This window comes from Salvia splendens, chromosome 18, assembly GCF_004379255.2.
Source record: "Salvia splendens isolate huo1 chromosome 18, SspV2, whole genome shotgun sequence".
Lineage (NCBI taxonomy): Eukaryota > Viridiplantae > Streptophyta > Magnoliopsida > Lamiales > Lamiaceae > Salvia > Salvia splendens.
In genome coordinates this window covers 8,905,177-8,932,977 of record NC_056049.1, presented here as the reverse complement: position 1 = coordinate 8,932,977, position 27,801 = coordinate 8,905,177, and the positions used below count along the sequence as shown (strand labels likewise).

Genomic DNA, 27,801 nt, shown 5'->3' with positions numbered 1-27,801 from the left:
AAAAATTAAAATATAGAATATATATTGCACTAAAAGTTATGTACATAATTAAGATGGGTCAAGAACATGAGATGATGTTTTTCAACATCTGACTGATTGAATGAAATGGGCAAATGAATTAATATTTGGATACACATTTAAAGTTATCGAAATTACACGTATTTACAGACAAGTAGTCTAACCATTGATTTAAATGTGTCCACATTTATTTTCAGTAATTGGTCTAGAATATCAATTAATTAGCATTTATTTACCTAATTAATTAAGTTTTTAACTATAGAATTCAGCTAAACGCCGAGCCGAGCCGAGCCGAGCCGAGCCAAGCTGAGCTAATAAATGCTGTCGGTGGTGCGCGAGCGCGACCCATCCCAGCAAAGCTCTCTCTGTCTCAATCTTCCACACACAGTCACACACTCATCACTCTTCTTCTCTCACATATACACACACACAGACATTACGCTCTCTCTTTCTCTCTCTAAGCAATCTATCTTCCTCGCTTGTCACCTACGAAACTCTCGATTTGATTTCATTTTACACAGTGAGAGAGAGAGAGAGCGCGCGAGGAAGAGAGTTGCTAACAGAGGGGGATAGAGCTGATTCCATATCGCCATTCTCGCTCTACATTTATAGCAGCTCACCGTCATTGTCGGAGAAGGAAATCTTCATTCGCTTCCGCTGAATCTAGTAAGAGCTTTCTCCACATCTGCTAGATCTTATTGTTTCTCACATTTCACGTTGCCGCGCAGTATTTCATCTCGATATACTGTTTTTGCGTGGATGTGTTTGATCTGTAGATTTGTCGAACCATTTTAGTGGAAATTCAATAGGATTTGCTTATTTCCTATTTATTGATTTGATTGGAAGCTCTCTCTTTCTCTCCACGAGTCACTGTGATACTGTTTTTAGTCAATCAATTTCAATTGGATTGCAACTTTCTGTTAAATTAACACTTGATCTCGGTACCAATATGATTTCTAAATTAGTGAGGGGCGTTTCAGTTAGATTTTGACATTTGAGATTGCTGGCATTTCTCTGTAGTCGTAATTTTGTTCGTGCTACCAAACGAATTTCATTGAGAGATTTGATTTGGTCTCTGATTAACTTCTTGATGTGCTGAGGCTGACTTGTAATTTCAACAGGACGTTGCTGCTAGCTTTTGCCTGTGAGAAGGGGAAATTTGGATCTGAAGGGAAGATCTCAGAATCTCAGCAAGCTGGCGGCTACAATAGCATGGAGGGTCGCTGCGCCTAATGGTAGCATTCCCTCCAATGACGCGGTAAGCATTCTTGATTCAGCTAGTTTGTTTTATTTGCCTTATGATTTATGACTGTCGTGGTGGTTATAAACCTTAAAATCTGCTGATCTGTCTGGAATCTGGGTCCAAATGAAAATTTTCTGATTATGTTTCTAGTGTACAGATCACATGCACTGCTCATAGTGTGTTTGTTCCTGTTCGACAATCACTTGTTTGATTATTTCTTCTCTGCATGTTATTCATATTTCATATTGGAAAATTTTATTAAACAGATCAATAAATCTTCCTTAAGCAGTTACATCTTTCGTTTCTTTTTATAATTTTAATTTATGAAGGAGATTATTAGTTTCTTACTACTTTTTAGCTTTGAGTCAAATTCTTAAAATTGCTTATTTCTTATATTAATATGTTGCATAGCATGCACTGTCTACTCTGAGTTTGTCACTCTGGTTCCTTGAAAGTGATAGGTAGAAGTTCTTGACTGGCTGCTGAAATGTTTATACTTTCTGTAGCTACTATATTTACCATTCCCGATGTTGCTTTCTACCAAGAGACCTGCAATATATTGTTTGTTAGGATGCACATATATGCTATTATCACTTAAATTTGATTGGTTGTGTGCTCCTGTTCCATTTCCTAAAGTGTCCATTTTCAGGGTTCTTTGTTAATATTAGTTTGAGCTTTTTATATATTATGTTGTAGGAGAGAAATGGGGAAGGTAGACCTCATGACTCAGAACCTCCAACCCCCTACTCACTCATGAAAATGGGTTCAAGGTTAGTAGTTTCTTTATTTTAACCCACACACAGAATTGAGTTTCGTATCTTCTATTTTCATCTTCAAGGTTGATCATTCATATGTGCTTTGAAGCTTGAACTGAAAGCTGTTACTTAATGCTGGATCTCGTTCCTAAAATCGAGACATACATGTTCTGACCCTCCATGTGTTGCCTTAGCCTATCAAATATTTCACAATTAATCTGAACTCTAATAGCTCCCTAATTTATCTGTGGTGATTAACTTTTTGTAAATGCTAGATATGGTGTAGCATTTTATTATTGAAGCTCTCTTTTGCCTTTGATGTTAACTAATTTTCAGGGTACCACCAACTTAAATAGGTTTCTCATTGGTAGCAACATTAGCTTTATAATTCTAGTGGTTAGGAAAAAGTGGTTATATTGCATACTAATGAGTGAAAAAAGTTTGATTTCAACTTTGAATCTGCTGCTCATTTTAGTTAATGTTTAGATTAATTATGCTGATGGTCACGATTAATGAGATTTATTTACCTGCAGAGATCGAGGTAACATGGAGGACCCAGATGGAACATTAGCAAGTGTTGCACAATGTATTGAGCAACTGCGGCAGAGTTCCTCATCATCACAGGAAAAAGAGAAATGCTTGAGGCAATTACTTGAGTTAATCAACGCAAGGGAAAATGCTTTCGGTGCCGTTGGATCACATTCTCAAGCGGTTCCAGTTCTCGTATCTCTGCTTCGGTCTGGATCACTTGCGATTAAGATACAGTCTGCTGTAGTGTTGGGTTCTCTGTGCAAAGAGAATGAACTACGGGTCAAAGTATTACTTGGAGGATGTATTCCTCCTTTGCTTGGTCTTCTCAAGTCAAACTCGAGAGAAGGCCAAATTGCAGCAGCAAAGACCATATATGCCGTGTCGCAAGGTGGTGCAAAGGATCACGTCGGATCAAAAATATTTTCAACAGAAGGAGTTGTCCCTGCCTTGTGGCAACAATTGGATAAGGGACTCAAGGCAGGAAATGAGGTAGATCACTTACTAACAGGAGCTTTACGGAATCTTTGTAGCAGCACCGAGGGATTTTGGCCAGCCACAGTTCAGGCTGGAGGGGTTGATGTACTGGTTAAACTGCTTACAACAGGGCAATCAAGTACTCAAGCAAATGTATGCTTTCTTCTTGCATCCATGATGATGGAAGATGCATCTATTTGTTCTAAAATATTGGCTGCAGAAGCTACTAAACTGCTCCTCAAGCTACTGGGGCCGGATAATGAAGCTCCACTCAGAGCTGAAGCTGCTTCTGCTCTTAAATCTCTTTCTGCACAATGCAAAGAAGCCAGGCGGGAGATCACTAATGCCAATGGTATTCCTGTTCTAATAAATGCTACAATAGCTCCCTCTAAAGAATTCATGCAGGGCGAGTTTGCCCAAGCTTTGCAAGAGAATGCAATGTGTGCTCTTGCAAATATATCTGGTGGCTTGTCTTATGTCATCTCAAGTCTTGGTCAAAGCCTCGAATCATGTTCATCTCCTGCACAAGTAGCTGACACATTAGGTGCATTAGCTTCTGCTCTGATGATATATGATAGCAAAGCTGAATATGCTAGAGCATCAGACCCAGAAGAGGTAGAGAAGACATTGTTACAGCAGCTCAAACCTCAGATGCCCTTTTTGATCCAGGAGCGTACAATAGAAGCCCTTGCCAGTTTGTACGGTAATGGAATACTAGCAAGCAGACTTGCAAATTCTGATGCCAAGAGGCTGCTTGTAGGTTTGATTACAATGGCAACAGATGAAGTTCAAGAAGAGTTGATAAGATCTTTACTTATTCTTTGCAATAATGAGGGTGCATTGTGGCAGGCCCTTCAAGGTCGTGAAGGGATTCAACTTTTAATATCTCTTCTTGGTCTATCATCGGAGCAACAACAAGAGTGTGCTGTTGCATTACTTTGCCTTCTGTCCCATGAAAATGATGATAGCAAATGGGCTATTACTGCTGCTGGTGGTATTCCTCCACTTGTTCAAATTCTGGAAACTGGGTCTGCTAAAGCCAAAGAAGATTCTGCAACAATCCTTGGTAACCTCTGTAATCATAGTGAGGATATACGTGCTTGTGTTGAAAGTGCTGACGCTGTACCTGCTCTACTCTGGCTATTAAAGAATGGAAGACCCAATGGGAAGGAGATTGCTGCTAAGACTTTAAATCATTTGATTCACAAGTCAGATACAGCAACGATCAGCCAACTCACTGCATTATTAGTCAGCGACTTGCCGGAGTCCAAAATTTATGTGTTAGATGCATTAAAAAGCTTGCTCTGTGTAGCCCCTCTAAGTGATATGGTGCGTGAAGGCAGTGCAGCAAATGATGCAATTGAAACAATGATTAAAATATTGAGCTCTCTCAAAGAAGAGACTCAGGCAAGGTCTGCATTGGCTCTTGCTGGAATTTTTAGTGTCAGAAAAGACTTGCGTGAAACTAACATTGCTGCTAAGACTCTTGGATCAGTCATGAAACTTTTGAGTTCTGAATCTGTAACCGTCTTAGCAGAAGTATCTCGGTGCCTTGCTGCTATATTTCTCTCAGTTAAAGAGAACCGTGATGTGGCTGCTCTTGCTAGAGGTGCTTTGCCTACGTTAGTGGTGCTTGCTAACTCTTCTGTACTGCAGGTGGCAGAGCAAGCAGTTTGTGCTTTGGCCAATCTCCTTTTAGACAATGAATCTTCAGAAAAAGCTATCTCAGAAGAAATAATTTTACCTGCTACTACAGTGTTGCGTGAAGGCTCAAATACTAGCAAGATCCATGCAACAGCAGCAATTGCCCGTCTTCTTCGTTCTCGACAGATTGATTCTTCTTTAACTGAATGTGTGAATCGTAATGGAACTGTACTTGCTATAGTTTCTTTCCTTGAAACTGCAGACAGTGGATCAGTTGCTACATCAGAGGCACTAGAGGCACTTGCTTTTCTCTCCAGATCCATAGGAGATGGTGAGAAAGTAAAGCCTGCTTGGGCTGTTCTTGCTGAATATCCCACTGGCATCACCCCAATAGTTTCATGTATTGCTGATGCCACGCCATCGTTGCAGGATAAGGCTATTGAAATATTATCTCGGCTCGCCCAGGCTCAGCCCCTAATTCTTGGAAATACTATTGCCTGTGCCCCTGGATGCATTTCATCTATAACAAGAAGGGTGATCAGTTCCTCAGATGCAAGGATCAAAATCGGAGGAGCTGCACTGCTCGTATGCACTACCAAAGTCAATTATCAACGAGTAGTTGAAGATTTAAATAGACCTAATATGAGTAGATCACTTATTCATTCTCTTGTTGGAATGTTAGCTTCTTCAGAATCTTGCCTTGCTGCCGATCAAGCTAGCAAGGATATCGTAACTATCTCCAGGATGACTGAAAAAGAAAGTGAAGATGACTTTGAGAAAAGTACATCGGTCATCAGTAGTGTGAATATCGCTACTTGGTTTCTTTCTATCCTTGCTAGTCGCGATGACCGAAGCAAAGTTGAGATCATGGAGGCTGGTGCAATTGAAGTTCTCACCGACAAAATTTCTGAATCCTTTTCGCATAACGCTCTGGTATGTGGTTTATTTTATTGATTTAAGTGCACTACATGGCTTGGATTCTGATGCACAACCTTGCTGGCACAGTCTAGAAAAAACTGGCACTGATTTTTCTTCTTTTGTTTCTTCAGGCTGATTATAAGGAGGATGGTAGCATATGGATTTGTGCATTATTGCTAGCAATATTGTTCCAAGATAGAGATATAATACGTGCTCATGCAACTATGAAGGTGATTCCGGTACTGGCTAGTTTGTTGAGGACAGAAGAGGGGGCAAACAGATATTTTGCTGCACACGCTGTAGCAAGTCTTGTTTGTAATGGAAGCAGGGGGACTCTTCTCTCGGTTGCAAATTCAGGGGCACCGGCGGGACTCATTTTCTTGCTTGGTTGTGCTGATGTTGATATACATGACCTTTTGGAATTGGCAGATGAGTTTGCTCTGGTTCATTATCCTGATCAAGTGGCCCTTGAGAGATTGTTCAGGGTTGATGACATCAGGCTTGGCGCTACTTCCCGGAAAGCTATACCAGCACTAGTGGATTTGCTTAAACCAATTCCAGAACGTCCTGGAGCACCTTTTCTTGCTCTGGGACTTCTAAACCAGCTGGCTACAGATTGCCCTACAAATCAAATCGCTATGGTAGATTCAGGGGCCTTGGAAGGCTTGACGAAGTATCTGTCTCTTGGTCCCCAAGATGCATATGAAGAAGCCGCTACGGATTTACTGGGCATTATGTTCAGCACAGCTGAGATAAGGAGGCACGAATCGGCATTTGGAGCCGTCAGTCAACTTGTAGCAGTTTTGCGCTTGGGTGGAAGAGCAGCAAGATATAGTGCTGCTAAAGCATTGGAAAACTTATTTTCTGCTGATCATGTAAGGAATGCCGAGTCTGCCAGGCAAGCGGTTCAGCCTCTGGTGGAAATTCTGAGTACTGGTTTGGAGAAAGAGCAGCATGCTGCTATAGCTGCCTTGATCAGACTGCTGAATGAAAACCCAGCGAAGGCCCTTGCAGTTGCTGATGTTGAGATGAATGCAGTTGACGTGCTGTGCAGGATCCTTTCGTCGAATTACTCTATGGAGCTTAAGGGAGATGCTGCTGAATTGTGTTGTGTGCTTTTTGGCAACACAAGAATGCGATCCACTTTAGCTGCAGCCCGCTGTGTTGAACCGTTGGTTTCTCTGCTTGTTTCTGAGTATAGCCCAGCTCACAATTCTGTTGTTCGTGCATTAGATAAGCTCCTTGACGACGACCAGCTGGCAGAACTTGTTGCTGCCCATGGTGCTGTCATCCCACTTGTAGGCCTCCTATACGGTCGGAACTATTTGCTTCATGAAGCTATATCAAGAGCTCTGGTTAAGTTGGGTAAAGATAGGCCAGCCTGTAAGATGGAAATGGTGAAAGCTGGAGTAATAGAGTGTTTGCTTGATATCCTTCATGAAGCTCCTGATTTTCTCTGCGCTGCATTTTCTGAATTGCTTAGAATACTAACAAACAATGCAAGCATTGCAAAAGGTCCTTCCGCAGCAAAAGTGGTTGAGCCTCTCTTCCAGTTGCTGACAAGATCAGAGTTTGGACCTGATGGACAACATAGCGCGTTGCAGGTTCTTGTGAATATTTTGGAGCATCCACAGTGCCGTGAAGATTATACCCTTACGTCGCAACAAGCCATTGAACCCCTTCTACCTTTGCTTGACTCTCCTGCTTCAGCAGTACAACAGTTAGCAGCAGAGCTTCTTTCCCATTTGCTATTGGAGGAGCATCTTCAGAAAGATCCTCTGACACAGCAGGTGATCCCTCCACTGGTACGGATTCTTGGTTCCGGCATTCCTATTTTGCAACAGAGAGCTGTTCGTGCTCTCGTCAATGTCTCAACGATATGGCCAAATGAAATTGCAAAAGAGGGTGGTGTAAGCCAGCTATCGAGTGTCATACTTCATGCGGATCCTCTTCTCCCTCATGCTTTGTGGGAGTGTGCCGCTTCTGTGTTATCTAGCATCCTGCAATTTAGTTCTGAGTTCTATTTGGAAGTGCCTGTTGCAGTGGTGGTCAGGTTGCTGCGCTCAGGAACAGAGACCACTGTTGTCGGTGCTCTGAGTGCTCTTCTCGTGTTGGAGAGCGACGACTCTACAAGTGCTGAAGCAATGGCTGAAAGTGGGGCAATCGAAGCGCTTCTGGACCTTCTCAGAAGCCATCAGTGCGAGGAAACAGCTGCCAGACTACTCGAGGTGTTACTGAACAACGTGAAGATCAGAGAATCTAAAGTTACCAAAGCTGCAATCTTGCCGTTATCCCAATACCTTTTGGATCCTCAAACGCAAGGTCAGCAGGCAAGGTTACTCGCCACCCTCGCCCTAGGTGACCTATTCCAGAACGAGGCTCTTGCCCGAACAGCAGATGCTATTTCAGCATGTCGTGCATTGGTGAATCTCCTCGAAGATCAACCTACAGAGGAAATGAAAGTAGTAGCTATATGTGCTTTGCAGAACCTGGTTATGTACAGCCGATCAAATAAGAGGGCTGTTGCAGAAGCTGGTGGCGTTCAGGTCGTGCTTGATCTGATCAGCTCTAGTGACCCTGAAACGTCAATCCAGGCAGCTATGTTTGTCAAACTTCTTTTCTCTAACAACACCATTCAAGAATACGCTTCAAGCGAAACTGTGAGAGCTATAACAGGTAAATCTACCTCCCTCAATTGGAGCTAGCTTGAGTTTTAATTTCTTGATGACGAAAGACCTAATTTTTTCGCTGTTTCTCCAGCTGCAATTGAGAAAGATTTGTGGGCTACTGGCACGGTAAATGAAGAGTATATGAAGGCTCTGAATGCACTTTTCGGCAACTTCCCCCGCCTTAGAGCAACGGAGCCAGCAACACTAAGCATTCCTCATCTGGTCGCGTCTCTCAAGACTACCTCAGAGGCAACTCAAGAGGCTGCATTGGATGCACTATTCCTTCTTAGGCAAGCATGGTCAGCCTGCCCAGCTGAAGTTTCTCGTGCGCAATCCATTGCTGCTGCAGATGCAATACCCCTTCTACAGTACTTGATTCAATCAGGGCCGCCACGGTTTCAGGAGAAAGCTGAGTTTCTGCTGCAGTGTTTGCCCGGCACACTAGTGGTCATTATTAAGCGAGGAAGCAACATGAGGCAATCCGTTGGGAATGCTAGCGTATACTGCAAGCTAACCCTCGGAAACACACCCCCTCGCCAAACTAAGGTATGTATTTTACAGCCACTCATTACCAGACAAATTCGTTTCAACCCCCTTCTGTTTACTTCAACTGTCCTATGGTCTAGGTTGTATCAACCGGTCCTAACCCTGCGTGGGAGGAGAGCTTTGCGTGGTCCTTCGAGAGTCCTCCCAAAGGCCAGAAGCTTCACATTTCATGCAAGAACAAGAGCAAGATGGGAAAGGTAAATGAGATCTAGTGACATGATTTATACATCGCATTCAGTCGTTCGTTTCCACCGTGTTTTCGTACCTACTCTAACTGGGTCTGTTTCTTTACCTGCAGAGCTCGTTCGGGAAGGTAACCATCCAGATCGATCGGGTGGTGATGCTAGGCGCAGTTGCAGGTGAGTACACGCTGCTGCCGGAGAGCAAAAGCGGCCCGTCCAGGAATCTGGAAATAGAATTCCAATGGTCTAACAAGCCCCAAGAGGACCAAGATGGCCAAGCTGAGGTAAACTAGCAAATTTGATGCACAAAAAGATACAGATTTGCTCTTTAATTTATTTTTTTTGGTTTGTGATAATTTGTGGTGTTAGTGTATATAGTTTTTGGTAAATCTTTTCTAGCAATTCATTTTGTGCCAAACGGCTGTTTGTTTGTAATTTGAGTCGTTTTATTGTATGAGAAATTCAGTTTTTAGGCTTTTGTAACGTTTTTCTTTCATTGAAAATGTAATTGTGATCTTGTTAGGGATAAAAAAAATTGAGTCGAATTGATACATACTTGATTACTACTATTTGAGTTTCTTATACGGAGTGGTTTTTTATTTCATTTACGGAACTATAAAAACTGTGCTTGACTTTTTTTTGGGGTCCTTTTGTTACTTGCTTTAAACGTAGTTAATATAGGTTACTTGTTAATTATTCAATTATATATAATGAAATACATTTATTATAGTAGCCTATAGGCATTTCTCCATTTTGAAATAGTTTAGGTGTCGATTTAGCCATAAAATTTACTCATACAATTAAATAGGTTTATCTCAAAAGTATGTATATTTATTTGTATAATTTCCTTAAGATAAATATGATGTCTTAATCAAGTGCAGATAAACAAGACTATATTCTTCTGCCGGGCTAAATAAATAGGTACATTTTCATCTTAATATATCTATAAATTTATTGTAAATGCTATATAAAGTTGTCTGGTCAAAAGAGCAATTAATATCAAATGTTAATGACGCCTGTAGGGAAAATTCATTCACATGACCTTGACAACAAGAAAGAGACAACTGAGTATGGTATATTTGCTTAAAAAAGGTCTTAAATAATACTCCAATATTTTAGTTCATATTTTGTAATTTTATAAAAATTAATGGTCAATCTGGAAGTCCAAAATTTCTTTTGATATTTGCACAAAAAATTATGGGAAATGATTGGCCTTATGGCAATAATTTTATTTTACATTTAATTTAATGTTAAGTTTGGATTTGGTAAATATACTTCCCTACCCCTACATACCCGTTACATTCATTGCAGCAAGATCTGCCCCTCCGTTGCCAACTGCGCTACGCCCCTGCGTGCCCCGTTACATTCATTTCAATTAAGGCAAGTTGGATTTGCTTAAATGAACGTCTAACATCTAATTTTGTTTCATCCCTTTTTATTTTTTATTCGTTGTTTTTCTTCTTATTCAATTTATTTAAAAATATATCGTGCTATATCAAGCTATCAAATTAATTTACAGTTAAGCATAATAATTTTGTTATATAGTGTGTTATTAATACTAACAATTAATTTATTAATTAAAATAATATTAATAACTTTTATTCACAAGATTTATAAATTTTATTGGTAAACTAGTAAATTTTATTTGTAAGAACAATCATCTTTAATTTTATATTTTTTAAATATCATATGAGTATTTTCTCATAAATTAAATACTAGCATGTACAAAAATACTTTAACTAAGACCACAAATACTCTAATTAAAACTCTAAGTACTTTAATTAAAAGAATGAATACAATAAATATGATCCTAATAAGCATGTTTTAATTTAATTATCATAGTCTAAGATATATCTTTCCAAAATAACATAAGGATTATATTAGTCCATATTTAAATTAAACTTATAACAAAATGACATAGGGGTATTATGGCATAGAGACATTATGTCTCTAAATCACTATCCAAAAATGATATGGTACTATACATTAATGTTAATTTATGTTTGATCCAAATCTAACTCATTAATTAGATCAAGATGTAGATGCGGTAGACCGTTAATTTTTTTTTTATGAAAACATTAAATATGGACCAAAATCCATTATCTAAACAAAAAACTTAACACACTTAATTTGTATAACTATTTTTTTAAGTAATAAATAGATGAAATCAATTTTACTTTAATACTCCATCCAATCTATTGCTATTATTTACACATTTTTTTCGCACTCTTTTTTTGAAAAATTATAGTAAAAATTATTGCGTTTGTCCCATAATAAGAGTCTCTCTCTTACTGTACTCTCCCTCCATTTTAGTAACTTACTACCTTTGTCCCACAATAGAAGTCACATTTGGTGTAGGCATGAGTTTTAAGAAATTTTTAAAAAAGTGGGTTGAATAAGTTAGTGGACCATATGTCTCACTTATACATAGTTTTATAATAAAATATGAGTGAAATAAGTTAGTGGAATGTAGAGCCTACTTACTTCCTCCGTCCACGAAAATTACTCATGGTAGATTATAGAGTATAGGCCAAAACTGGTCCTATACATATGACAATTTTACGATTTTGGTCCTAGACATTATGTTTTAAATTTTTGCATCCCACATTTCAACTCGGACCACAATCAGTCCAAAATTGACGGATCCGTCAAATATTTAACAGTCAACGTATTTAAATTCGATTTTGACCCAATTAAACATTTTAATTACATATTTTTATTATTTAAAAAATAAAATAAAAAAATATCGTTAAAATATATTAACTCAATCCTCCAAGTTTTAACCCTGCGCACCAGTACCCTCTCCCACCGCTCCATCTCCTCCATTACCCGACCGACTTCCTCGCCGAGCTCTTTTATTTTATTTTTTAAAATAATAAAAAAATATAATCAAAATATTAATTGGGTCAAAATTTGATTTAAACACGTTGACCGTTAATATTTAACGGATCCGTCAGTTTTGGGCTGATTGTAGTCCGAGTTGAAATGTTTGGGATGCAAAAATTCAAACCATAATGTTTGGGACTAAAGTCGTAAAAAAGCGCAAAAGCAAAAGTCATTGTTCATGAACCTATCGCAACACTATTAAGGGCATCCACAATGGCTTTCGCCCAGCCATAGCCTAGCCAAAACTCCTCCTGCCACATCATCAGCACTAAAAATCCTCCTGCCACATCATCAGGACAAGCAAATAGCCCAGCAATAGCCTAGCCACATCACTCCTAATTATATAAAATAAATAATAATTGACAATCACGCAAAATACGGAATTAAATTTACGACACAGATACGGGAAAACTCAATAATAATGTTAAAAATTAAAAAAGTACATTAATTAAAAAAACACAACTAAGAATGAGTTTGTCCCACATCGAAAGTGGAACATAAAACATTCAAGGATGTCTCTATAAAAGAGAACAACCAAGAATGAGTTTGTCCCACATCGAAAGTGGAACATAAAACCTTCAAGGATGTCTCTATAAAAGAGAAACAACCAAGAATGAGTTGTCTCACATCGAAAGTGGAACTTAAAACCTTCAAGGATGTCTCTATAAAAGAGAAATAACCAAGAATGAGTTTGTCCCACATCGAAAGTGGAACATAAAACCTTCAAGGATGTCTCTATAAAAGATAAACAACCAAGAATGAGTTTGTCCCACATCGAAAGTGGAACATAAAACCTTCAAGGATGTCTCTATAAAAAAGAAACAACCAATAATGAATTTGTCCCACAAAAAAACATTAAATAAAAAAAATTAAAATCGGCTGGCCGATTGCTCGCCGATCGGGAGCCTACAATGGCGGCCAGCCGATCGGCGAGCGCATCGGCCAGCGCCCGAGAATCGGCGTGGGCACGCCGATTTTTTCGCCGATTTGGCGCTCGCCGGTTCCAATGGTTCGGCGAGCGCCGGAAATCGGCTAGCCGGCCCTCTCGCCGCCATTGGAGATGCTCTAAGAAATCTCCTTTCATCACTACATTGTATTGAAAAATTTAATACTCCTTCAAGAATTGATGTTTGAAATTGAGGGAAAGAACAGTACATTCGAGAGAAGACAATTCGTGACATAAACTATTTGATTGGAAAGGAAAGATTAAGTCTTTTATAAAAAATAATGGTTACAGAAAGGTCCATTTAAAAATATCTTTTGGTGTATTAAAATAATGATGTGATTACCAAATTTAGGCACCCAGATTTGTTCATGAATACAGATAAATATCTATAGTATACAATCTTTTGACAAAATTAGAAACATAATTATCTGTACGTACAGTTTTTTTAAATAATTATCTATACAGTGAAAACAAATTAAACTAAAAAATTAAAATTAAAATAACTTTTAAATAATTCACACTTAAATTACAAAAATGTTGTGTCGTTGTAGAGGGGCCACAGCCCCTTTCGTCTCTGCACAAATGAGTATATAAACAAGTGGTCTATATTTGATTGTAGAATTCGAGGGGTTTTAACTAGAAAAAAAAATGGGTGTATCAGGAACATTAGAATACATTTCAGAGATGATAAGAAGCAGCAAAAAACACAAAAGGAAGAAGCAATTACAAACTGTAAAACTCAAGGTTAGAATGGACTGTGATGGCTGTGAGCTCAAAGTCAAGAATGCCTTATCTTCTCTCTCTGGTACCTCGGTCTTTAAATTTATATTCATTTTCTTATAAAAAAATTGATTTTATGAAGAAATTTAATTAGGTCCGTGGTGGTTGATAGAATCTTTAAATTTATATACATTTGGCTATAAAAAATTGTAATTTTGTGTAGAAATCTAATTAGGTCCGTGGTTGATGCAGGAGTGAAGTCTGTGGAGATAAATAGGAAGCAACAAAAGGTGACGGTGACGGGGTACGTAGAGCAAGGCAAGGTGCTCAAGAAGGCGAAATCGACAGGAAAGAAGGCGGAGATTTGGCCGTATGTGCCATATAATCTGGTGGCGCAGCCTTACGCGCCCCAAGCTTACGACAAGAAGGCGCCCCCGGGCTTCGTTAGAAAAGTCGAGTACTCAGCGGGGGCCGTGAAGTTGGACGATCCCTACATGGCTATGTTTAGCGACGACAATCCAAATGCATGCTCCCTCATGTAGTTTTGGATCAAATTATTAATGTGTTTGGGTTGTAGTAGTATTAAATAATTTGATAGATCATGTATGATGTTTTTATTGTAATATAATTATGTAGGGTTTGGGTGATCTTGACGTGTTTTGGACATGTTTGTGTATAGTTGTATAATTAATCCTAATTTTTGACATCAATTATGCCGATTGTCATCAGACATCAGTGGATCTCTTGGTACCATTTCAAATATATGTCGATTTATAAATTACGAGTATTAATTAAGAGAGAAGAGGAGAAGATAAGATATGAGAGAAATAAATAGAAGAGTGAACTTAAAAAATGCTCTCTGTACTATGGATTTATCTCGCCCATAGTCCCTGGACTTTTAAAATATCGTCAGACATTCATGGACTAAGGGTTTATCTCGAAATTGGTCCTTTTGCTATTTTTTGATACGAAAATACCCTTTTGAGGGTTTGGACAATTTGATCTTTTTACAGTTTTAACATTTTAAATCTGATATTATTTCAGTGATGTACTAAATCAGATATTATTTCAAAATTATTATTCTTCTTTCCTTTTTGTTATCCTTCACTTTGTTTCTTTATTTCAATATTAGATTTAATTTTATAAGATTAAATTTTAAATTTAGATATTTAAATATCAATAAATTTTTATTAATCATTAAAATTATTAAATAACAAAAATTAATAATATTAATCAATATTTGATAGTGTCTAATCAATAAGGTATGTCGAAGCTAACTTAGTTCTAGTCAATAATTAATAGTTTTAATCATAAATAGATCATATAACATGATTATTGTGAAATAAATATGCAACTAATGTAAGACTAATATAATTTTTGTTTATTTATTTGAAAACAATAAAAAATAACTAGAAAATTTTAAAAATACCCCTATATAAAATTTTTATTAGTATCAAATTTGTAGTCAACTTCATAATATATAATCACAAACAATTATAACAATCGAACGAAGGCTAAATAGAGTAGCTCTTATTTTTCCATCATGATTAATATTATTTTTCTGTACTTCTTCGATTCAACTGAATATTATATTAAATAACAAAAATTAGTAGTTTTAATCAATATTTGTAGTGTCCATGAATTAATAATTTTAATTAATAAAAAATTATTGATATTTAAAAATCTAAATTTAAAATTTAATCTTATAAAATTAAATATAATATTGAAATAAAGAAACAAAGTGAAGGATGACAAAAGGGAAGAATAATGAATATTTTGAAATAATATCAGATTTAGTACATCACTGAAATAATATCAGATTTAAAATGTTAAAAGTGTAAAAAGACCAAATTGCCCAAACCCTCAAAAGGGTATTTTCGTATAAAAAAATGGCAAAATGACCAATTTCGAGATAAACCCTTAGTCCAGGGATGTCTGACATTTTTTTTAAAGTCCAGTGACTATGAGCGAGATAAACCCATAGTTCAGAGACTATTTTTGAAGTTCACTCTAAATAGAAATGATAGAATTTGTCATTGAACTAGAAAAAAATAAAACAAGAAAACATATTTTTTTAAAAAAGTGAAAAGGTACTTCAAATAAATAAAATTTTAGTCCTGAAATATAGACCAAAATTATTTCATAAATTGTAAATATGCAGTACTTAATTTGCAGTTTACTCTTTACAAAAATATACATAAATAATTTAAGTTTCAATTGATATTTCAATTTCAATATTCTTGTTTTTGATATTTTAAAATTAATTTTCAGTTACTATATATTACTCCATATGTCCCCTACGTGTCTCATTTTAATCCATCACATACTTTAAAAATATAAAGAAAAATAGATTTAAAAAGTTAGTAAAATATGTGTCATACATTTATATATTTATTTTATAATAAAATGTGAATGAAGTGAATTAGTGTAATATGTGGTCAGTTACTAAAAATAAAAGTGAAGTGAGACATTTAATAAGAGACATCTAAAATAAAAAATTGTGACACATATTGAGAGATGAGGAGAATATTAGTTTTCAAAATTAATTATAGTAATTAGTTTTATTTCATTAAAATGAAAATATAATTATAAATATAAATTCAAGATAAATAAATACATAAATGTATTTAGATTGAAAAATAGATTTTGTAACAATAAGATTTAATGAATAACTAAAACTGAAATAGAACAAAAGAAATGTATTGTGATAGTCCTAAAAATTAGTGAACTAAGCAAATGGTTTCTGAACTTTACATTTTGCACGCCAATAGTTTTTTGACTTTAAAAATATCATGGGTAGTATTTATATTAAGGTGTAATCACATTCGTGTTACTTTTTCACAATTCATTACATTTTTGCATCTAAAATACCACCAAGGCATAGAGAGCATTTTTGGACTTTTCATACAAATGTGATGTGTAGGTATTGGATATGATATATTTTCTATCTCTCTCTAGTACTAGGTATGATACTTTCTTATAGTTTGAGTGTCTGAAATGATATTTTTTACTTTACTTTTTTCAATCACTTTATGTTAAACCTGTTTTCCTTCTCTTTCTCTTAAACTTTTAGGAAATAAAAAATTAAAATAAAAAAGTACTGTGAAATTCTTAAAGTTATTAAGTATAAAAATTAAATTATAAATTTAATTATCAAAATAACTTATAATTGATCTCCCTCCGTCCTACGTTACTTGAGGCGTTTCTTTTCGGCACGTGAGTTAAGAAAGTTGTATATAGTGAGTTAAATAAAGTAGAAAAGAGAGTACAATTAAGAGAGAAGAGAGATGATAAAGTAAAAGAAAGAATAAAGTAATTGTTATTAGATGTTTTGTTTTTAGCAAAAAAGAGAAATTACTCAAGTAACTTGGTATAACCCAAAATGAAATACGACTCAAGTAACTTGGGATGTAGGGAGTATATTTATAGAGAGAAGCTCGTCCCAGTTGCTTCAATCTTGGTAGGTCTGGCCCAGCCCAGCACATTTAATAAATCTAACCTAAGATCCAAAATGTATATTATTAATCACACACATATATGGTCATACCATATGATCAAATATGATTAGATGGGAAGCTTAGAGTGAATCTCTCAGAAATAATATACCAACCTCTCCACTCTATAAGCTGCGGTTAAGAGATGGTTTGACCAACAAAAATTCACCATCAACCTCTCATTTATTCCTACTAAACTAAACATTCATAATTTCCAATTCGCAAAGATTATTGCAAAAAAAGTGAAAAATGGGACGAAGCAAGCTCCCCATCAAGAAAATAGAGAATACCACCAATCTCCAAGTCACTTTCTCCAAACGTCGATACGGTTTAATTAAAAAGGCCTATGAAATTGCAGTTTTATGTGATATTGATCTCACTTTAATCATGCTCTCCCCTTCCGGCCGTCTCAGCCATTTTTCCGGTAGGAAAAGGTAATTACCGTTTATCAAATAATTTTCTATGTATTTCTATTATTATTCGAATTCATTATTATTGCTGCATTTTTTTATCATAGAGTTGAGGATGTGATATATCGTTACATTAATCTCTCCGATCGTGATAGAGGAGGGTGAGCATTTTTTACTATATTTTCTTTCATTATTTCTGATTTATTGCAACATAACAATGTGTTTTTTGGAAAATGCAGGATTATTGCAAATAGAGAGGTATATAAAATCAAACAGTATTCCAATAATTGTTTTATATGTTCGGAATTAATAATTCTATTTTTCCCTTTGATGCAGCAAATAGTGAATACGTTAACGAAAATAAAAACTGAAAAGGATCTAGCTATGCAAAGGTATTTTTTTTAATAAAAAATTATGGAAATTTTATCTTTATTGGAAAATTATTTTATCATCCAATGAAAAATATGTTTATAATTTTGTAGTGATAGTGATATTTGTTCTTAATATTTTCCAGTGCCGCAACTCCTGGCTCTGATACTGAGGTAAACAAAATTTAACCTAAAAGATAGTACTACATGATTTATTTGAAATACTAAAAAATAATGATCTCATTTTAATTTTCAGGAAATACAAAAAGAGATTCAAATTTTGCAAAGAGAAGTCACGGAAACTCAGAAAGAACTTAGGTGGTCCTAAAAATAAATTGATGGTAAATATTATGGTGGTTTGATTTGTATAGTAATGTGGTTGTGTGTTGATTAACAGAGTGTTCGAGCCAGATTTGGACATGTTTACGAGTGTAGGAGACTTCGCACTCTGCGAAGTGAGGCTCAAGGAAGCCCTACGCCGTGTAATGCAAAGAAAGGCAAGTGTTATCTCATTTCTTCAAATTATTTTGAGTATACAAATTTTACCTTAATTAATAATGTTATCACAGAGGAATCTCATGAACAAAGTAGGCCAACAATCAAGTTACCAAGACACCATACAGGTGCAAGTTGAATAGTCTCTGTTTTGTACCAAGTTTTATTCAACAAAATAGTAACCCTAAGGAGTAATTTTATGAAAATTTGTTTGCAAAAGCAAATAAATACAGTTGTACAATATATAACCGAAGCACATACAAATGGAGCGAAGCCCTTGTTGGAGAACGACGACGATCATGGAATGGAGCTTGCCAATATTGAGCACATTATTTTCGGGTTGGATGCATGTTCCGCTACTCTAAGGTATACGCATTTTTTTATAAACCCTAATGCACGTTTATTATGTGTAAACATATGTATTGAGTTAAATGTAACACAAAAACCAAAAACCAAACCGTACTAATTATATAATGGTTTGGTCATAAATATAGGAAGCAATCATCGCCAACGATGTATGAGTCCGTTTCTCAGACAAGTGGAAACGAGAATGCACAAACCGTAGAAGGATGTTCGAACAATGTTGTGAACAATGATGCTTTTCAACAGTTCCATTCCTCGAAGAACCATTACACTTCTTTACTGCAGCCAGAGAACTCCGCTCATTTCAAGGTTCTCACTTCTTTATTTTAGTTTCTTAACTAAAGTGTATGTTCGACAATATTTTTGTCACGGGAATGGCTAATGGACTACATTTTGATGTTGCAAATTGCAGGACGTACTAGAAGGTTCGAACGAAACCCTAGCCGGACTAGACGAACATAGTATGTTCTTACCATCAAGTGAACTTCATCTATAAGTTTATAATCAAGATCAATAACAAAAGTAGAGAAGCTATCAGTCTACATACCCACATGATCAAAACTGTTTCGTGAAACCTTATGGTTTTCCCTTATTAAACCAAGATTTTCAGAGTGTTTGTACATTGTTTTAATAAGATACTGTTCTCCATTTCGGCTCACCCTAGTTTTTTTTAGCCTTACATAAATCAAGGGCATATTACTATTCAAGTGTTTTAGAATTAATTACATTCTTGATGACTTAGCACTATAATAAAGGTCTTAAATTGAAATATAGCTAAAGTCTCTATTTTTGGGCTCAAAATCAAAGTTGAGGGCCCAAACCGAATCTCCACATAAGTTCAAGCTTTTCTTGTACAGTTTTGAGCCCAAAACCATATTGTGCAATTCTTCTGAAAGTTTATATTTTTTTAGCCGGCCCAAACCGGCCATCTAAAAAGTAAACGAAATGTATTAGAAAGTGTAAAAATAACAATCAAAAGTATTATTTTTGGATCGAGAAATAAAAGTGTATATGATAAAAATCCTAATATTAATTTACTTTAATAAGAGTTTGAATATTGGATGTTACAAAAAATAAAGGTTACCCAATTTGACAAGTCAAATAAGAGTTAACTTGTACTTGAATGCCACGTCTGCACGCGGAGCCCCACCTCCAAAGCAATAGTATTTCGTGTACATTTTCGTTTAGCCAACTCAACATGGAATATAGTGAATCAAGATTTTAACCAACCTTTTCCCACTTTTTATTTCTTACCATTCCCTAATATATCCAAATGCTATTTCCCCCTATATTGTATCAATAGTATTATATTCCACACATCTACAATCATGTAATAAAGTCATTTGTCCGAAAATTCCAAAATTTTCATTAAATTCTGATTTTGCACATCCCCTATTAATTATAAAACTACTAATTTATTTTGGTTTTGCAATCAAAATATTAATTTATTCTCATTTTGCAACCACTCAGGATTTCGATCCTAACATATCTTCATGACTTACTTACATAGCACTATCAGACATTAATTAAAACTGCGTCACTTTTTACGCACTATGTACAACATCATTTTTTATACTAAATCAAATACTTTTATTTGTTGTGTTATGATTAATATCAAGCCATATTAGAGTGAAAATCTTGATTGGTTGCAAAATCATAATAAATTATTTATATACAGATTTACGAGTTGGTATGCAAAACCGAAATTAATTTAAAGTTTAGGATTTTGTAGGAAAAAAATCGCTATATAATAATGTCCCCATCATATGAATTCTAAATTAAAAAAAATCCTATAAAATAGTGTAATTACATGGATATTTGGTGTGAATTGCTCTATAATTAATATCCCTAGGTAGTAGTATTAGCAATGGTGTTCCTTGGCAACAGGAAACTTAGGTCCTCAACAAGAAGCTAAGGACAACTTTCTCCAAAAACCTTAACCAAAACTAACTTGAATTACAAGACAATCAACCTCCAAGAATATTCCTTCATGCAAAACTCAAAACCCCTCATTTAAAAACCCCTCTCTCCCTCCAAAAACAAAGCAATACAAACTCCAAAAAAAAAGAGAAGAAAAAAAAATGGCAGCTCCAAAGACACCCACAGAGATCGTGTTCTTCGACTTAGAGACGACGGTGCCGCAGAAATCCGGCCAGAGGTTCTGGGTGAAGGAGTTCGGCGCCATCGTCGTCTGCCCTCGCAAGCTCGTGGAGCTCGAGAGCTACTGCACCCTCATCAGGCCGGGCGATCTGTCGGCCGTGGGGGCCCGCCCGGCCCGGCCCGATGGGATCACGCGGAAAGAGGCCTCTGCGGCGCCGCCTTTCGCCGAGGTGGCCGACGAGATATTCAAGATTCTGGATGGGAGAATCTGGGCTGGGCATAACATTCAGAGATTCGATTGTGTTAGGATCAAAGAGATGTTTGGTGATATTGATAAACCTGCGCCTTCACCTGCTGGAATCATTGATTCTTTGGGAGTTTTGAGGGAGAAGTTTGGGAGAAGAGCTGGGAATATGAAGGTTAGTTTTTTTTAATTATATAATATAGATATAAAAAATATTTAAACAAATTTAATACCACGATTTTATTGGTTTTAAAAATCATAAATTTGGACGAATTCTAATACTTTCTACGAAATTTGAAAATGATCTTAAAAACCATAAACTTTTGAAAGTTTGCAATTTTTCGGATTATATATAAAATGACGTAATTTCGACGCTTAATTCTTGAATTCGACGTCGAATAAAATGTGCAATATTGTATTAAATATGTCTTGTAGAATTGTCGGGTTTGAAGATTACCATCAGTCTTAAAAAAAATTGTTTTTGAAACAGCTTTCAAAGCTTGTAGAAAGTACTTGATTTTGTGCAAAATTAATGATATTTAAGACGACTATCCCAATATTTTATTTATATTTATTTCGTCATATAAAAAGCATTTCTAGGCATATGATTGGTTTCGATGATGATATCGATATATACATGCTTAAGTCGATTTAAGTTCCATTTGTCAAAGATTATTCTATAATTTAAGAATAACCCTCAATTTATTTAATTTTCTTGTGCTTATTTTGATATTGGTTTTATGTTTGTTTGAAAGATGGCGACCTTGGCTGATTATTTCGGTCTTGGCGAGCAGAAGCACAGGTATTCAATATTAGTAATTCATAATATTACTACTAGTATTATTTTATATTTATGGAAAGAGGAATGTTTATTGTCTTGGCTTTGGCATTTTAATTAGGAGCTTGGATGATGTAAGAATGAACTTGGAGGTGTTGAAGCATTGTGCCACCGTGTTATTTCTGGTATTTATTTTGGAATTAATACAGTTAGGAGTAGTTTTTTTTTTAAATTTAAAGATGATTAATTGTAGTTACTAGATTGGAGTAATTAATTAACTTGTGACATGTATTTTAATGTGAATTTGGATTTAGGAATCGTGTCTTCCTCCAAGTGCATTGAATTGGCAATGGCAGACAAACAGCCATAATGTCACAACAAGAAGTAAATCTTTATTGGTAGGTTACTAACTTATATCTTATTTTATTTTATTTTATTTTATTTTATTTTATCTTATCAATATAACAAATAAAATGCGACATAATTAATGACTAAAAACATAAAATTTTGCAGCAATCGTCTAGCCCAACTAGTATGAATATAAAGGGTTCAGAAAAAGCGAGTAGAAAATCGCCTCCATCAACTTCTGCAGGATATCAGAGGGCTGTACCTTATGCTAGAGAAAGTATTGGAAAGGTTTGTGATATTACTTATTAATTTATTATTATTACTAATATTATAATCAAAATTTGTCACATTTTTGACATATTGATTTACATGTATGTGACAGATGACTGCTAGAGTGAAAAATGTAATATGCAGCAATCTATTGAAGCATTCGCAATCATTGATTAGATGATCAAGAACAAAAATTGTTTAATTTTTTCTATTATTAGAAAGAAATTAGGGTTGATTATGGCTAGTTCATTTCCCATGATTCATTGATTCTTTTGTAATACTGTGTACATATGTATAATCTCAAACATATTGGTTATTGCGATGAATAGATTCACCATGTTATATTTTGTACAATATATACTATTATAGTATTATTACTCAGTGAAGAAAACATGTTAGAGCATATTTTGATGAAATAAAATAAGCTCGACATAGGTGGATCTAGCTAGGCGTGGGAATATGGGTATCCATGGGTACCCGACCTGAAAAAATATCAGGTACCCAAATCTGAAAATCATGTAAAATACCTATCCGATACACAACCCGATACTTTTTCGGGTACCTAAATACCCACTCCGGGTATCCAAACCCGACAAATCGGGTACCCGACTCTTTACATATGTTAATAACTACTAAAAAATTCAAATTAATATTATATTAATATATCATATATTTTGTTGTATAAAACTACAAAAAAAGGTCACATTTATTTTAAAAAACACTATTATTTTTGTTTTTATGGGAATTGGTTATGCAATATGTAAATGTGTTACACATCTAATCAAATATAGAAACAATCAATAATATAATTCAAAAGTAAAAAAAACTAAGTCTAAATAATGAATCGGTTATTTGGGTAATACCCAATACCCAAATTATTTTAAATTCCATTACCCGATCCCATACACAATCCCAAAAAATTGGGTATTGGGTATCGAATACCCATTGAATATCGGGTCGAGTTCGGGTAAACACAATAACCGATATCCGTATTCCCACAACTAGATCTAGCATATAGCTAGAGCCTAGAAGGGGCAAATGACCCCCTCCAATTTCTCCACATATATATAAATACTTTATTGTAAAATTTATTTATTTAAATTTTCCACTACAGAAAGGCCGAGCGCAAATTAGACCTCTCCTTTTACCACTGAATTTAAAAAGGTTTTGGGCTCGGCTTGATATCTGAATTAATGCGAATTAAATGCCCAAATAATAGGAGTAGATATTAATCTGAACCCATCTGTTTTGGGCGTAGGCTTGGTTAGGTTATTTATTTGTAAAGCCCACAATACAAAAAAGATAGTTTATTGGATTAGAAATACAGTTTCTTAATCACAAATTCGGAAACTATAATCCGAAATCATCAAAATACATTCTTAGATATAATTAGGATAAGGAATATTATAAAAATCACAAGGATGTGCAATAAAATATTTAAAAAAGTTACACTAATGAATACTCCATATATACAAGAACTTACTCAATGAAAACACCTCGAGTGACTCCAAAACTCATGTGACAACTTTCTATGTATCATAAATCGTATCGAAACCCTTGAATATCCAAATCTATATATGTGCGTCGGTGAGATGATGACGCATTAGATTAATAAGCATGTACACTATATCTTTAGTTTAGTAGTAGTATAATTGTGTAAATCAATATATGCACAAAAATATGTATATACAGTTAAGATAAAGAAAGCATTCACATGATTATGCACTTTGGGGACTCCTCAAGTATGGAAATTCAGGGTCCAGTTGTAACTCATGAGAGAAAAGCTGTTTTAGAGTAGAATAGTTTGTATACATGAAATTGTGGAACTTTGTAGAGTAGAGTAGACTAGTTTGTTTTTGTTTACGATGATTACCAATCTTGCCCACACATAGCAACTTAGCACATGACCACTTACAATTTAAGTGGTAGCAATTTTTATTTTTTGTTTTCTTTGTTACAAAATTTTGGTTATCACTTTGTTTTGGTAATTCATGAATGTGACTCCCCAACAGGCAAGCCAATTTAAAAACGGTCGTCCTATTTATGATAGAAACTTTTATTTGCCACATACTACTTCCATTAAAATTAAACACTTTTTTTTTATTTTAGGAAATATTTTCTTGTTAACGGAATGATAATAATTCTTCATTAACAATATTTCAATAGATTTTTTTCTCTCTTTTAGTTATCTATTTTACATTAAAATTCATGTCGTTTTAAAAGTTTCTAATTTTAAATGGTATAGGCAGCGTCAAGGTTATATAATGTATAATGTTATCGTTAATTACTATATTAATTTTATATGATAACAGTGTTATTACATTAAAATGTGCATATTTACTAAGAAAACCTCTTATATCCCATCTTGGAATATTATAAAATAATTGGTTTCTTAATTTAGACAGTGTTGTGATGTATACAAAATTCAATTTTAATGTCAAACTGCAGAATAGAAAATGAAGGACATTTTTTAGATAACGTGAAGGTCATTTTTAGATTGCTTTTACATCATTTGAGAAAATTCTGATTTTAAAAACACGGAGATGACCATAAATGAATTTAAAAAGATCATGGGGTTTTTTCGTATCTGGATTTTCTAAAATAAACTAAAATAATCTAAAAAAAGACATCCATGTTATATAAAAATGACCTTCCGTATTTTAATTATGTTGTATGACATATACATTGAGTTTTATTTTAATCACAAGGCATGCTGTTTTATAAGTGAAGTCCTAAAAGACCTCACAAATAAATGAACAAATTGCTTATATTATTTTCTGACTTAAATCTTTTTTTTTGTCATAATATATATCATCAAAACTTCCAATAAGTGGAAAAGGGTTTTTCTCTAACAAGTTCCAATAAAAATGGTGTTAAAACTAGTAATAGTAGTGGACACCATTGCGATAAGTGATTGACTGGGACAATAATTGTAACACTAAAATTGAAAACTTTCGTTTTAATTGTTTTCGAAATATTACTCAAATGATGTCCACATTCCTCAACCATTTTGGATTCTTCTAAAGTTTTCTTCAATTTTTTATTCTATGTATAGTGTTTTGCAACTTACACACCAATTCTATTATGAGGAAAAAACAACCAGCGATTTATTTGTATGGTACCCATTTATCAATCCAACTAGCTATAGTCACAATCAACCTCAAATTGAATTACAGGACCATTATTTTGGTTTTTGGTCCAGATGCTAAGAGTACCAATTTTATTTTGATTTCCCCACCATCACCCATTATTCTTCATGTAAATTCCAATGTTTAATTGCATCCATTATCTATATTCATTGGGTTTCACTTTACTACTATTTTGAAAGAATATTGGTGGGTTACAAACCCGTGTATATAATTCTTGTTAACCCCACTTAGTTTGAGGCTTATTGAGAGTGACTCAAAAATAAATCTGTGTTGGCTTGATCCAAAGCGGACAATATCAAACTAATGTTGCAATCGACGATCCTAACAAATGATATCAGAGTCAGGTTGCTTTGGGTCGTGTCTGGATGAGCCCCGGTTAGGGTCGGGCCCTGAAGGACTCGAGGTAGAGTCGAGCCCAAGATGACCCAGGAGCTAGGGCTGGAACGACTCATCTTCGTGTCGACTGCGTTTCCGATGTGGCCTTGATTTGCGGGGAGGTTTGTTGGGTTACGAACTCATCCCACATCGGATGATTGAGAGAAGTTGAAAGGTGTATATATTTCATCTTCAAACCTAATTAATTTGAGGCCTTTTGGAGCGATCCGAAACAAATCAGTGTGGCTTGACCAAAAGCAGACAACATCAAACTAATGTTGCAATTGATTATTATTATTATTATGACAATAACGAAAATAAGTTGAATAAATTACATTTGAATTTTAAGTAAAAATTGTTCTTATTGAAAGTGATTGATAATGGCTGATACGTTGAAAAATATTTGGTATATTATTGGCCAAGTGAAGCCACAAAGTGAAATAAATAATGATAGACATACATTTTCGCATTCTTCAATTGACTCACGCCTATAGCCAATTTTAGTAATTTGTTTCTCAATACAACAAAAGGGGCTTTAATGTAGCTTAGACTTTGTTAGTTAGGTACCGGTCAGCCAACGAACACATGTACATGTTGAAAGCACTTAAGCCATCTGCAATGCTGTGTCTCTTATCCGTCCTTTAACTGTCTCTTAAATTACTATTCTTGGGTCCCACTGTACTTTTTACTTCATCTCTTAACTAAGGGAAAGAACCTGCAACCCTCCATCTCTTATCTGTCTCTTAACCATCTCTTAAATTACTATTCATTCATTTTCATTTTTTATTTTTATTTCCAACAAATTCAATTAATAAAAAACACACTTCATTAAATAAAATAAAATTAAAGCATAAAATAATAATACAACTTAAAATTCAAAACAATAAAAAACGCATAATTAAAATCCTAAAAAAATAAAAATTACATAATTTAAAATACAATTTTATAGAAAATAAAAAAAATTACTCCCCCGACGAATCATCCCCCGAAGGTGGTGGAGGTGCACTGAAGCCACCTGGAGGCGGAATACCAAGTTGTCTTGCCATAAACTCAATTCCGGCAAGATAGGCTTGGTATTGGGGAGGCGTCATGCGGGAAGTGTCCGCCATTGTGGCGGTCATGTACATGGACATTAGGGAGTTCGAGGGTGCCCCCGAGCCCGAGACCGCTTAGCTTGATTCGGCTCGGCCCCTCCTCCCTCTAGCCGCCTTCGCCGCATTTCTCCCTTGCGGCCGACGGCGCCCACGGGAGGACCCCCCGGCATCGTCTGCCGTGCCCTCAACCTCCTACGAGGCAAACTCTTGTACGGCGCTGCCCGAACCGCCCTCACTAGATGAGTATTGGCCACCCGTCGTGTGCTTCGTGCGCTTCGAGGTCGAGCCCGAGCTGGACCGGACACACCCCACCTTTCCTCGTCTTTGACGACCTCCCAAACATCGACATGTTTGAATTGTTTGGCGGTGTCGTCGAAGTAGACTCGCAAAACCGACCTCAGAATGTCGGCTCCTGTGGCTCCGCTTTAGTAATGAGCCGCTTCACTCTTGTAGATGGCGTAGAATTTTTTGACCTCTCTGTCGACTCGGTCAAAGTGAGCGTGGAGCATCTTAAATGTGCGGCGGCGGGACCCCTTCGGCTTAATCTCGTGGTAGGCCTCGGTGACCTTTTCCCATAAGCACTTCCGGGATTGTTGATTCCCGACGATGGGATTGTACGAGACGATGATCCAGGCGTTGTACACAGCTAGCGTTTCCTTGGGGCTGTACGGATGCCGGCCTAGATCCTCCTCCTCGTCCGCCTCCGCCCTGGAGCTTCCACCGCCTCGGCCTCCTTCCGGAGTGGGTTCAACTGAATAATCCTCCCGAATCTGGGATAATC

General features: G+C 35.7%; 4 protein-coding genes across 4 annotated transcripts; all 4 read left to right on the top strand.

Moving 5' to 3' along the window:
• Window positions 1–386: 386 nt before the first annotated feature.
• On the top strand, window positions 387–9,546 carry LOC121777537 (protein CELLULOSE SYNTHASE INTERACTIVE 1-like). Its single transcript, XM_042174824.1, has 8 exons — window positions 387–684; window positions 1,140–1,276; window positions 1,958–2,031; window positions 2,550–5,598; window positions 5,715–8,259; window positions 8,344–8,798; window positions 8,879–8,995; window positions 9,097–9,546. Exons 3-8 carry the CDS (start codon window positions 2,015–2,017, stop codon window positions 9,271–9,273), a joined length of 6,360 nt encoding a protein of 2,119 aa, XP_042030758.1. The 5' UTR covers window positions 387–684; window positions 1,140–1,276; window positions 1,958–2,014; the 3' UTR covers window positions 9,274–9,546.
• A 3,914-nt stretch (window positions 9,547–13,460) lies between these two features.
• LOC121776484 (heavy metal-associated isoprenylated plant protein 23-like) lies at window positions 13,461–14,076 on the top strand. Its single transcript, XM_042173660.1, has 2 exons — window positions 13,461–13,617; window positions 13,785–14,076. The coding sequence occupies exons 1-2, from the start codon at window positions 13,461–13,463 to the stop codon at window positions 14,072–14,074; spliced, it is 447 nt and encodes a 148-aa protein (XP_042029594.1). The 3' UTR covers window positions 14,075–14,076.
• A 3,192-nt stretch (window positions 14,077–17,268) lies between these two features.
• Window positions 17,269–19,206, top strand: LOC121777024 (agamous-like MADS-box protein AGL66). Its single transcript, XM_042174156.1, has 11 exons — window positions 17,269–17,460; window positions 17,544–17,597; window positions 17,676–17,694; window positions 17,773–17,828; window positions 17,951–17,978; window positions 18,061–18,122; window positions 18,202–18,301; window positions 18,374–18,427; window positions 18,520–18,665; window positions 18,794–18,971; window positions 19,075–19,206. Exons 1-11 carry the CDS (start codon window positions 17,276–17,278, stop codon window positions 19,156–19,158), a joined length of 966 nt encoding a protein of 321 aa, XP_042030090.1. The 5' UTR covers window positions 17,269–17,275; the 3' UTR covers window positions 19,159–19,206.
• Window positions 19,207–20,727: 1,521 nt separating this feature from the next.
• Window positions 20,728–22,730, top strand: LOC121776438 (protein NEN4-like). Its single transcript, XM_042173613.1, has 6 exons — window positions 20,728–21,181; window positions 21,762–21,808; window positions 21,906–21,969; window positions 22,099–22,182; window positions 22,298–22,420; window positions 22,515–22,730. Exons 1-6 carry the CDS (start codon window positions 20,744–20,746, stop codon window positions 22,581–22,583), a joined length of 825 nt encoding a protein of 274 aa, XP_042029547.1. The 5' UTR covers window positions 20,728–20,743; the 3' UTR covers window positions 22,584–22,730.
• The last annotated feature ends 5,071 nt before the right edge of the window (window positions 22,731–27,801 follow it).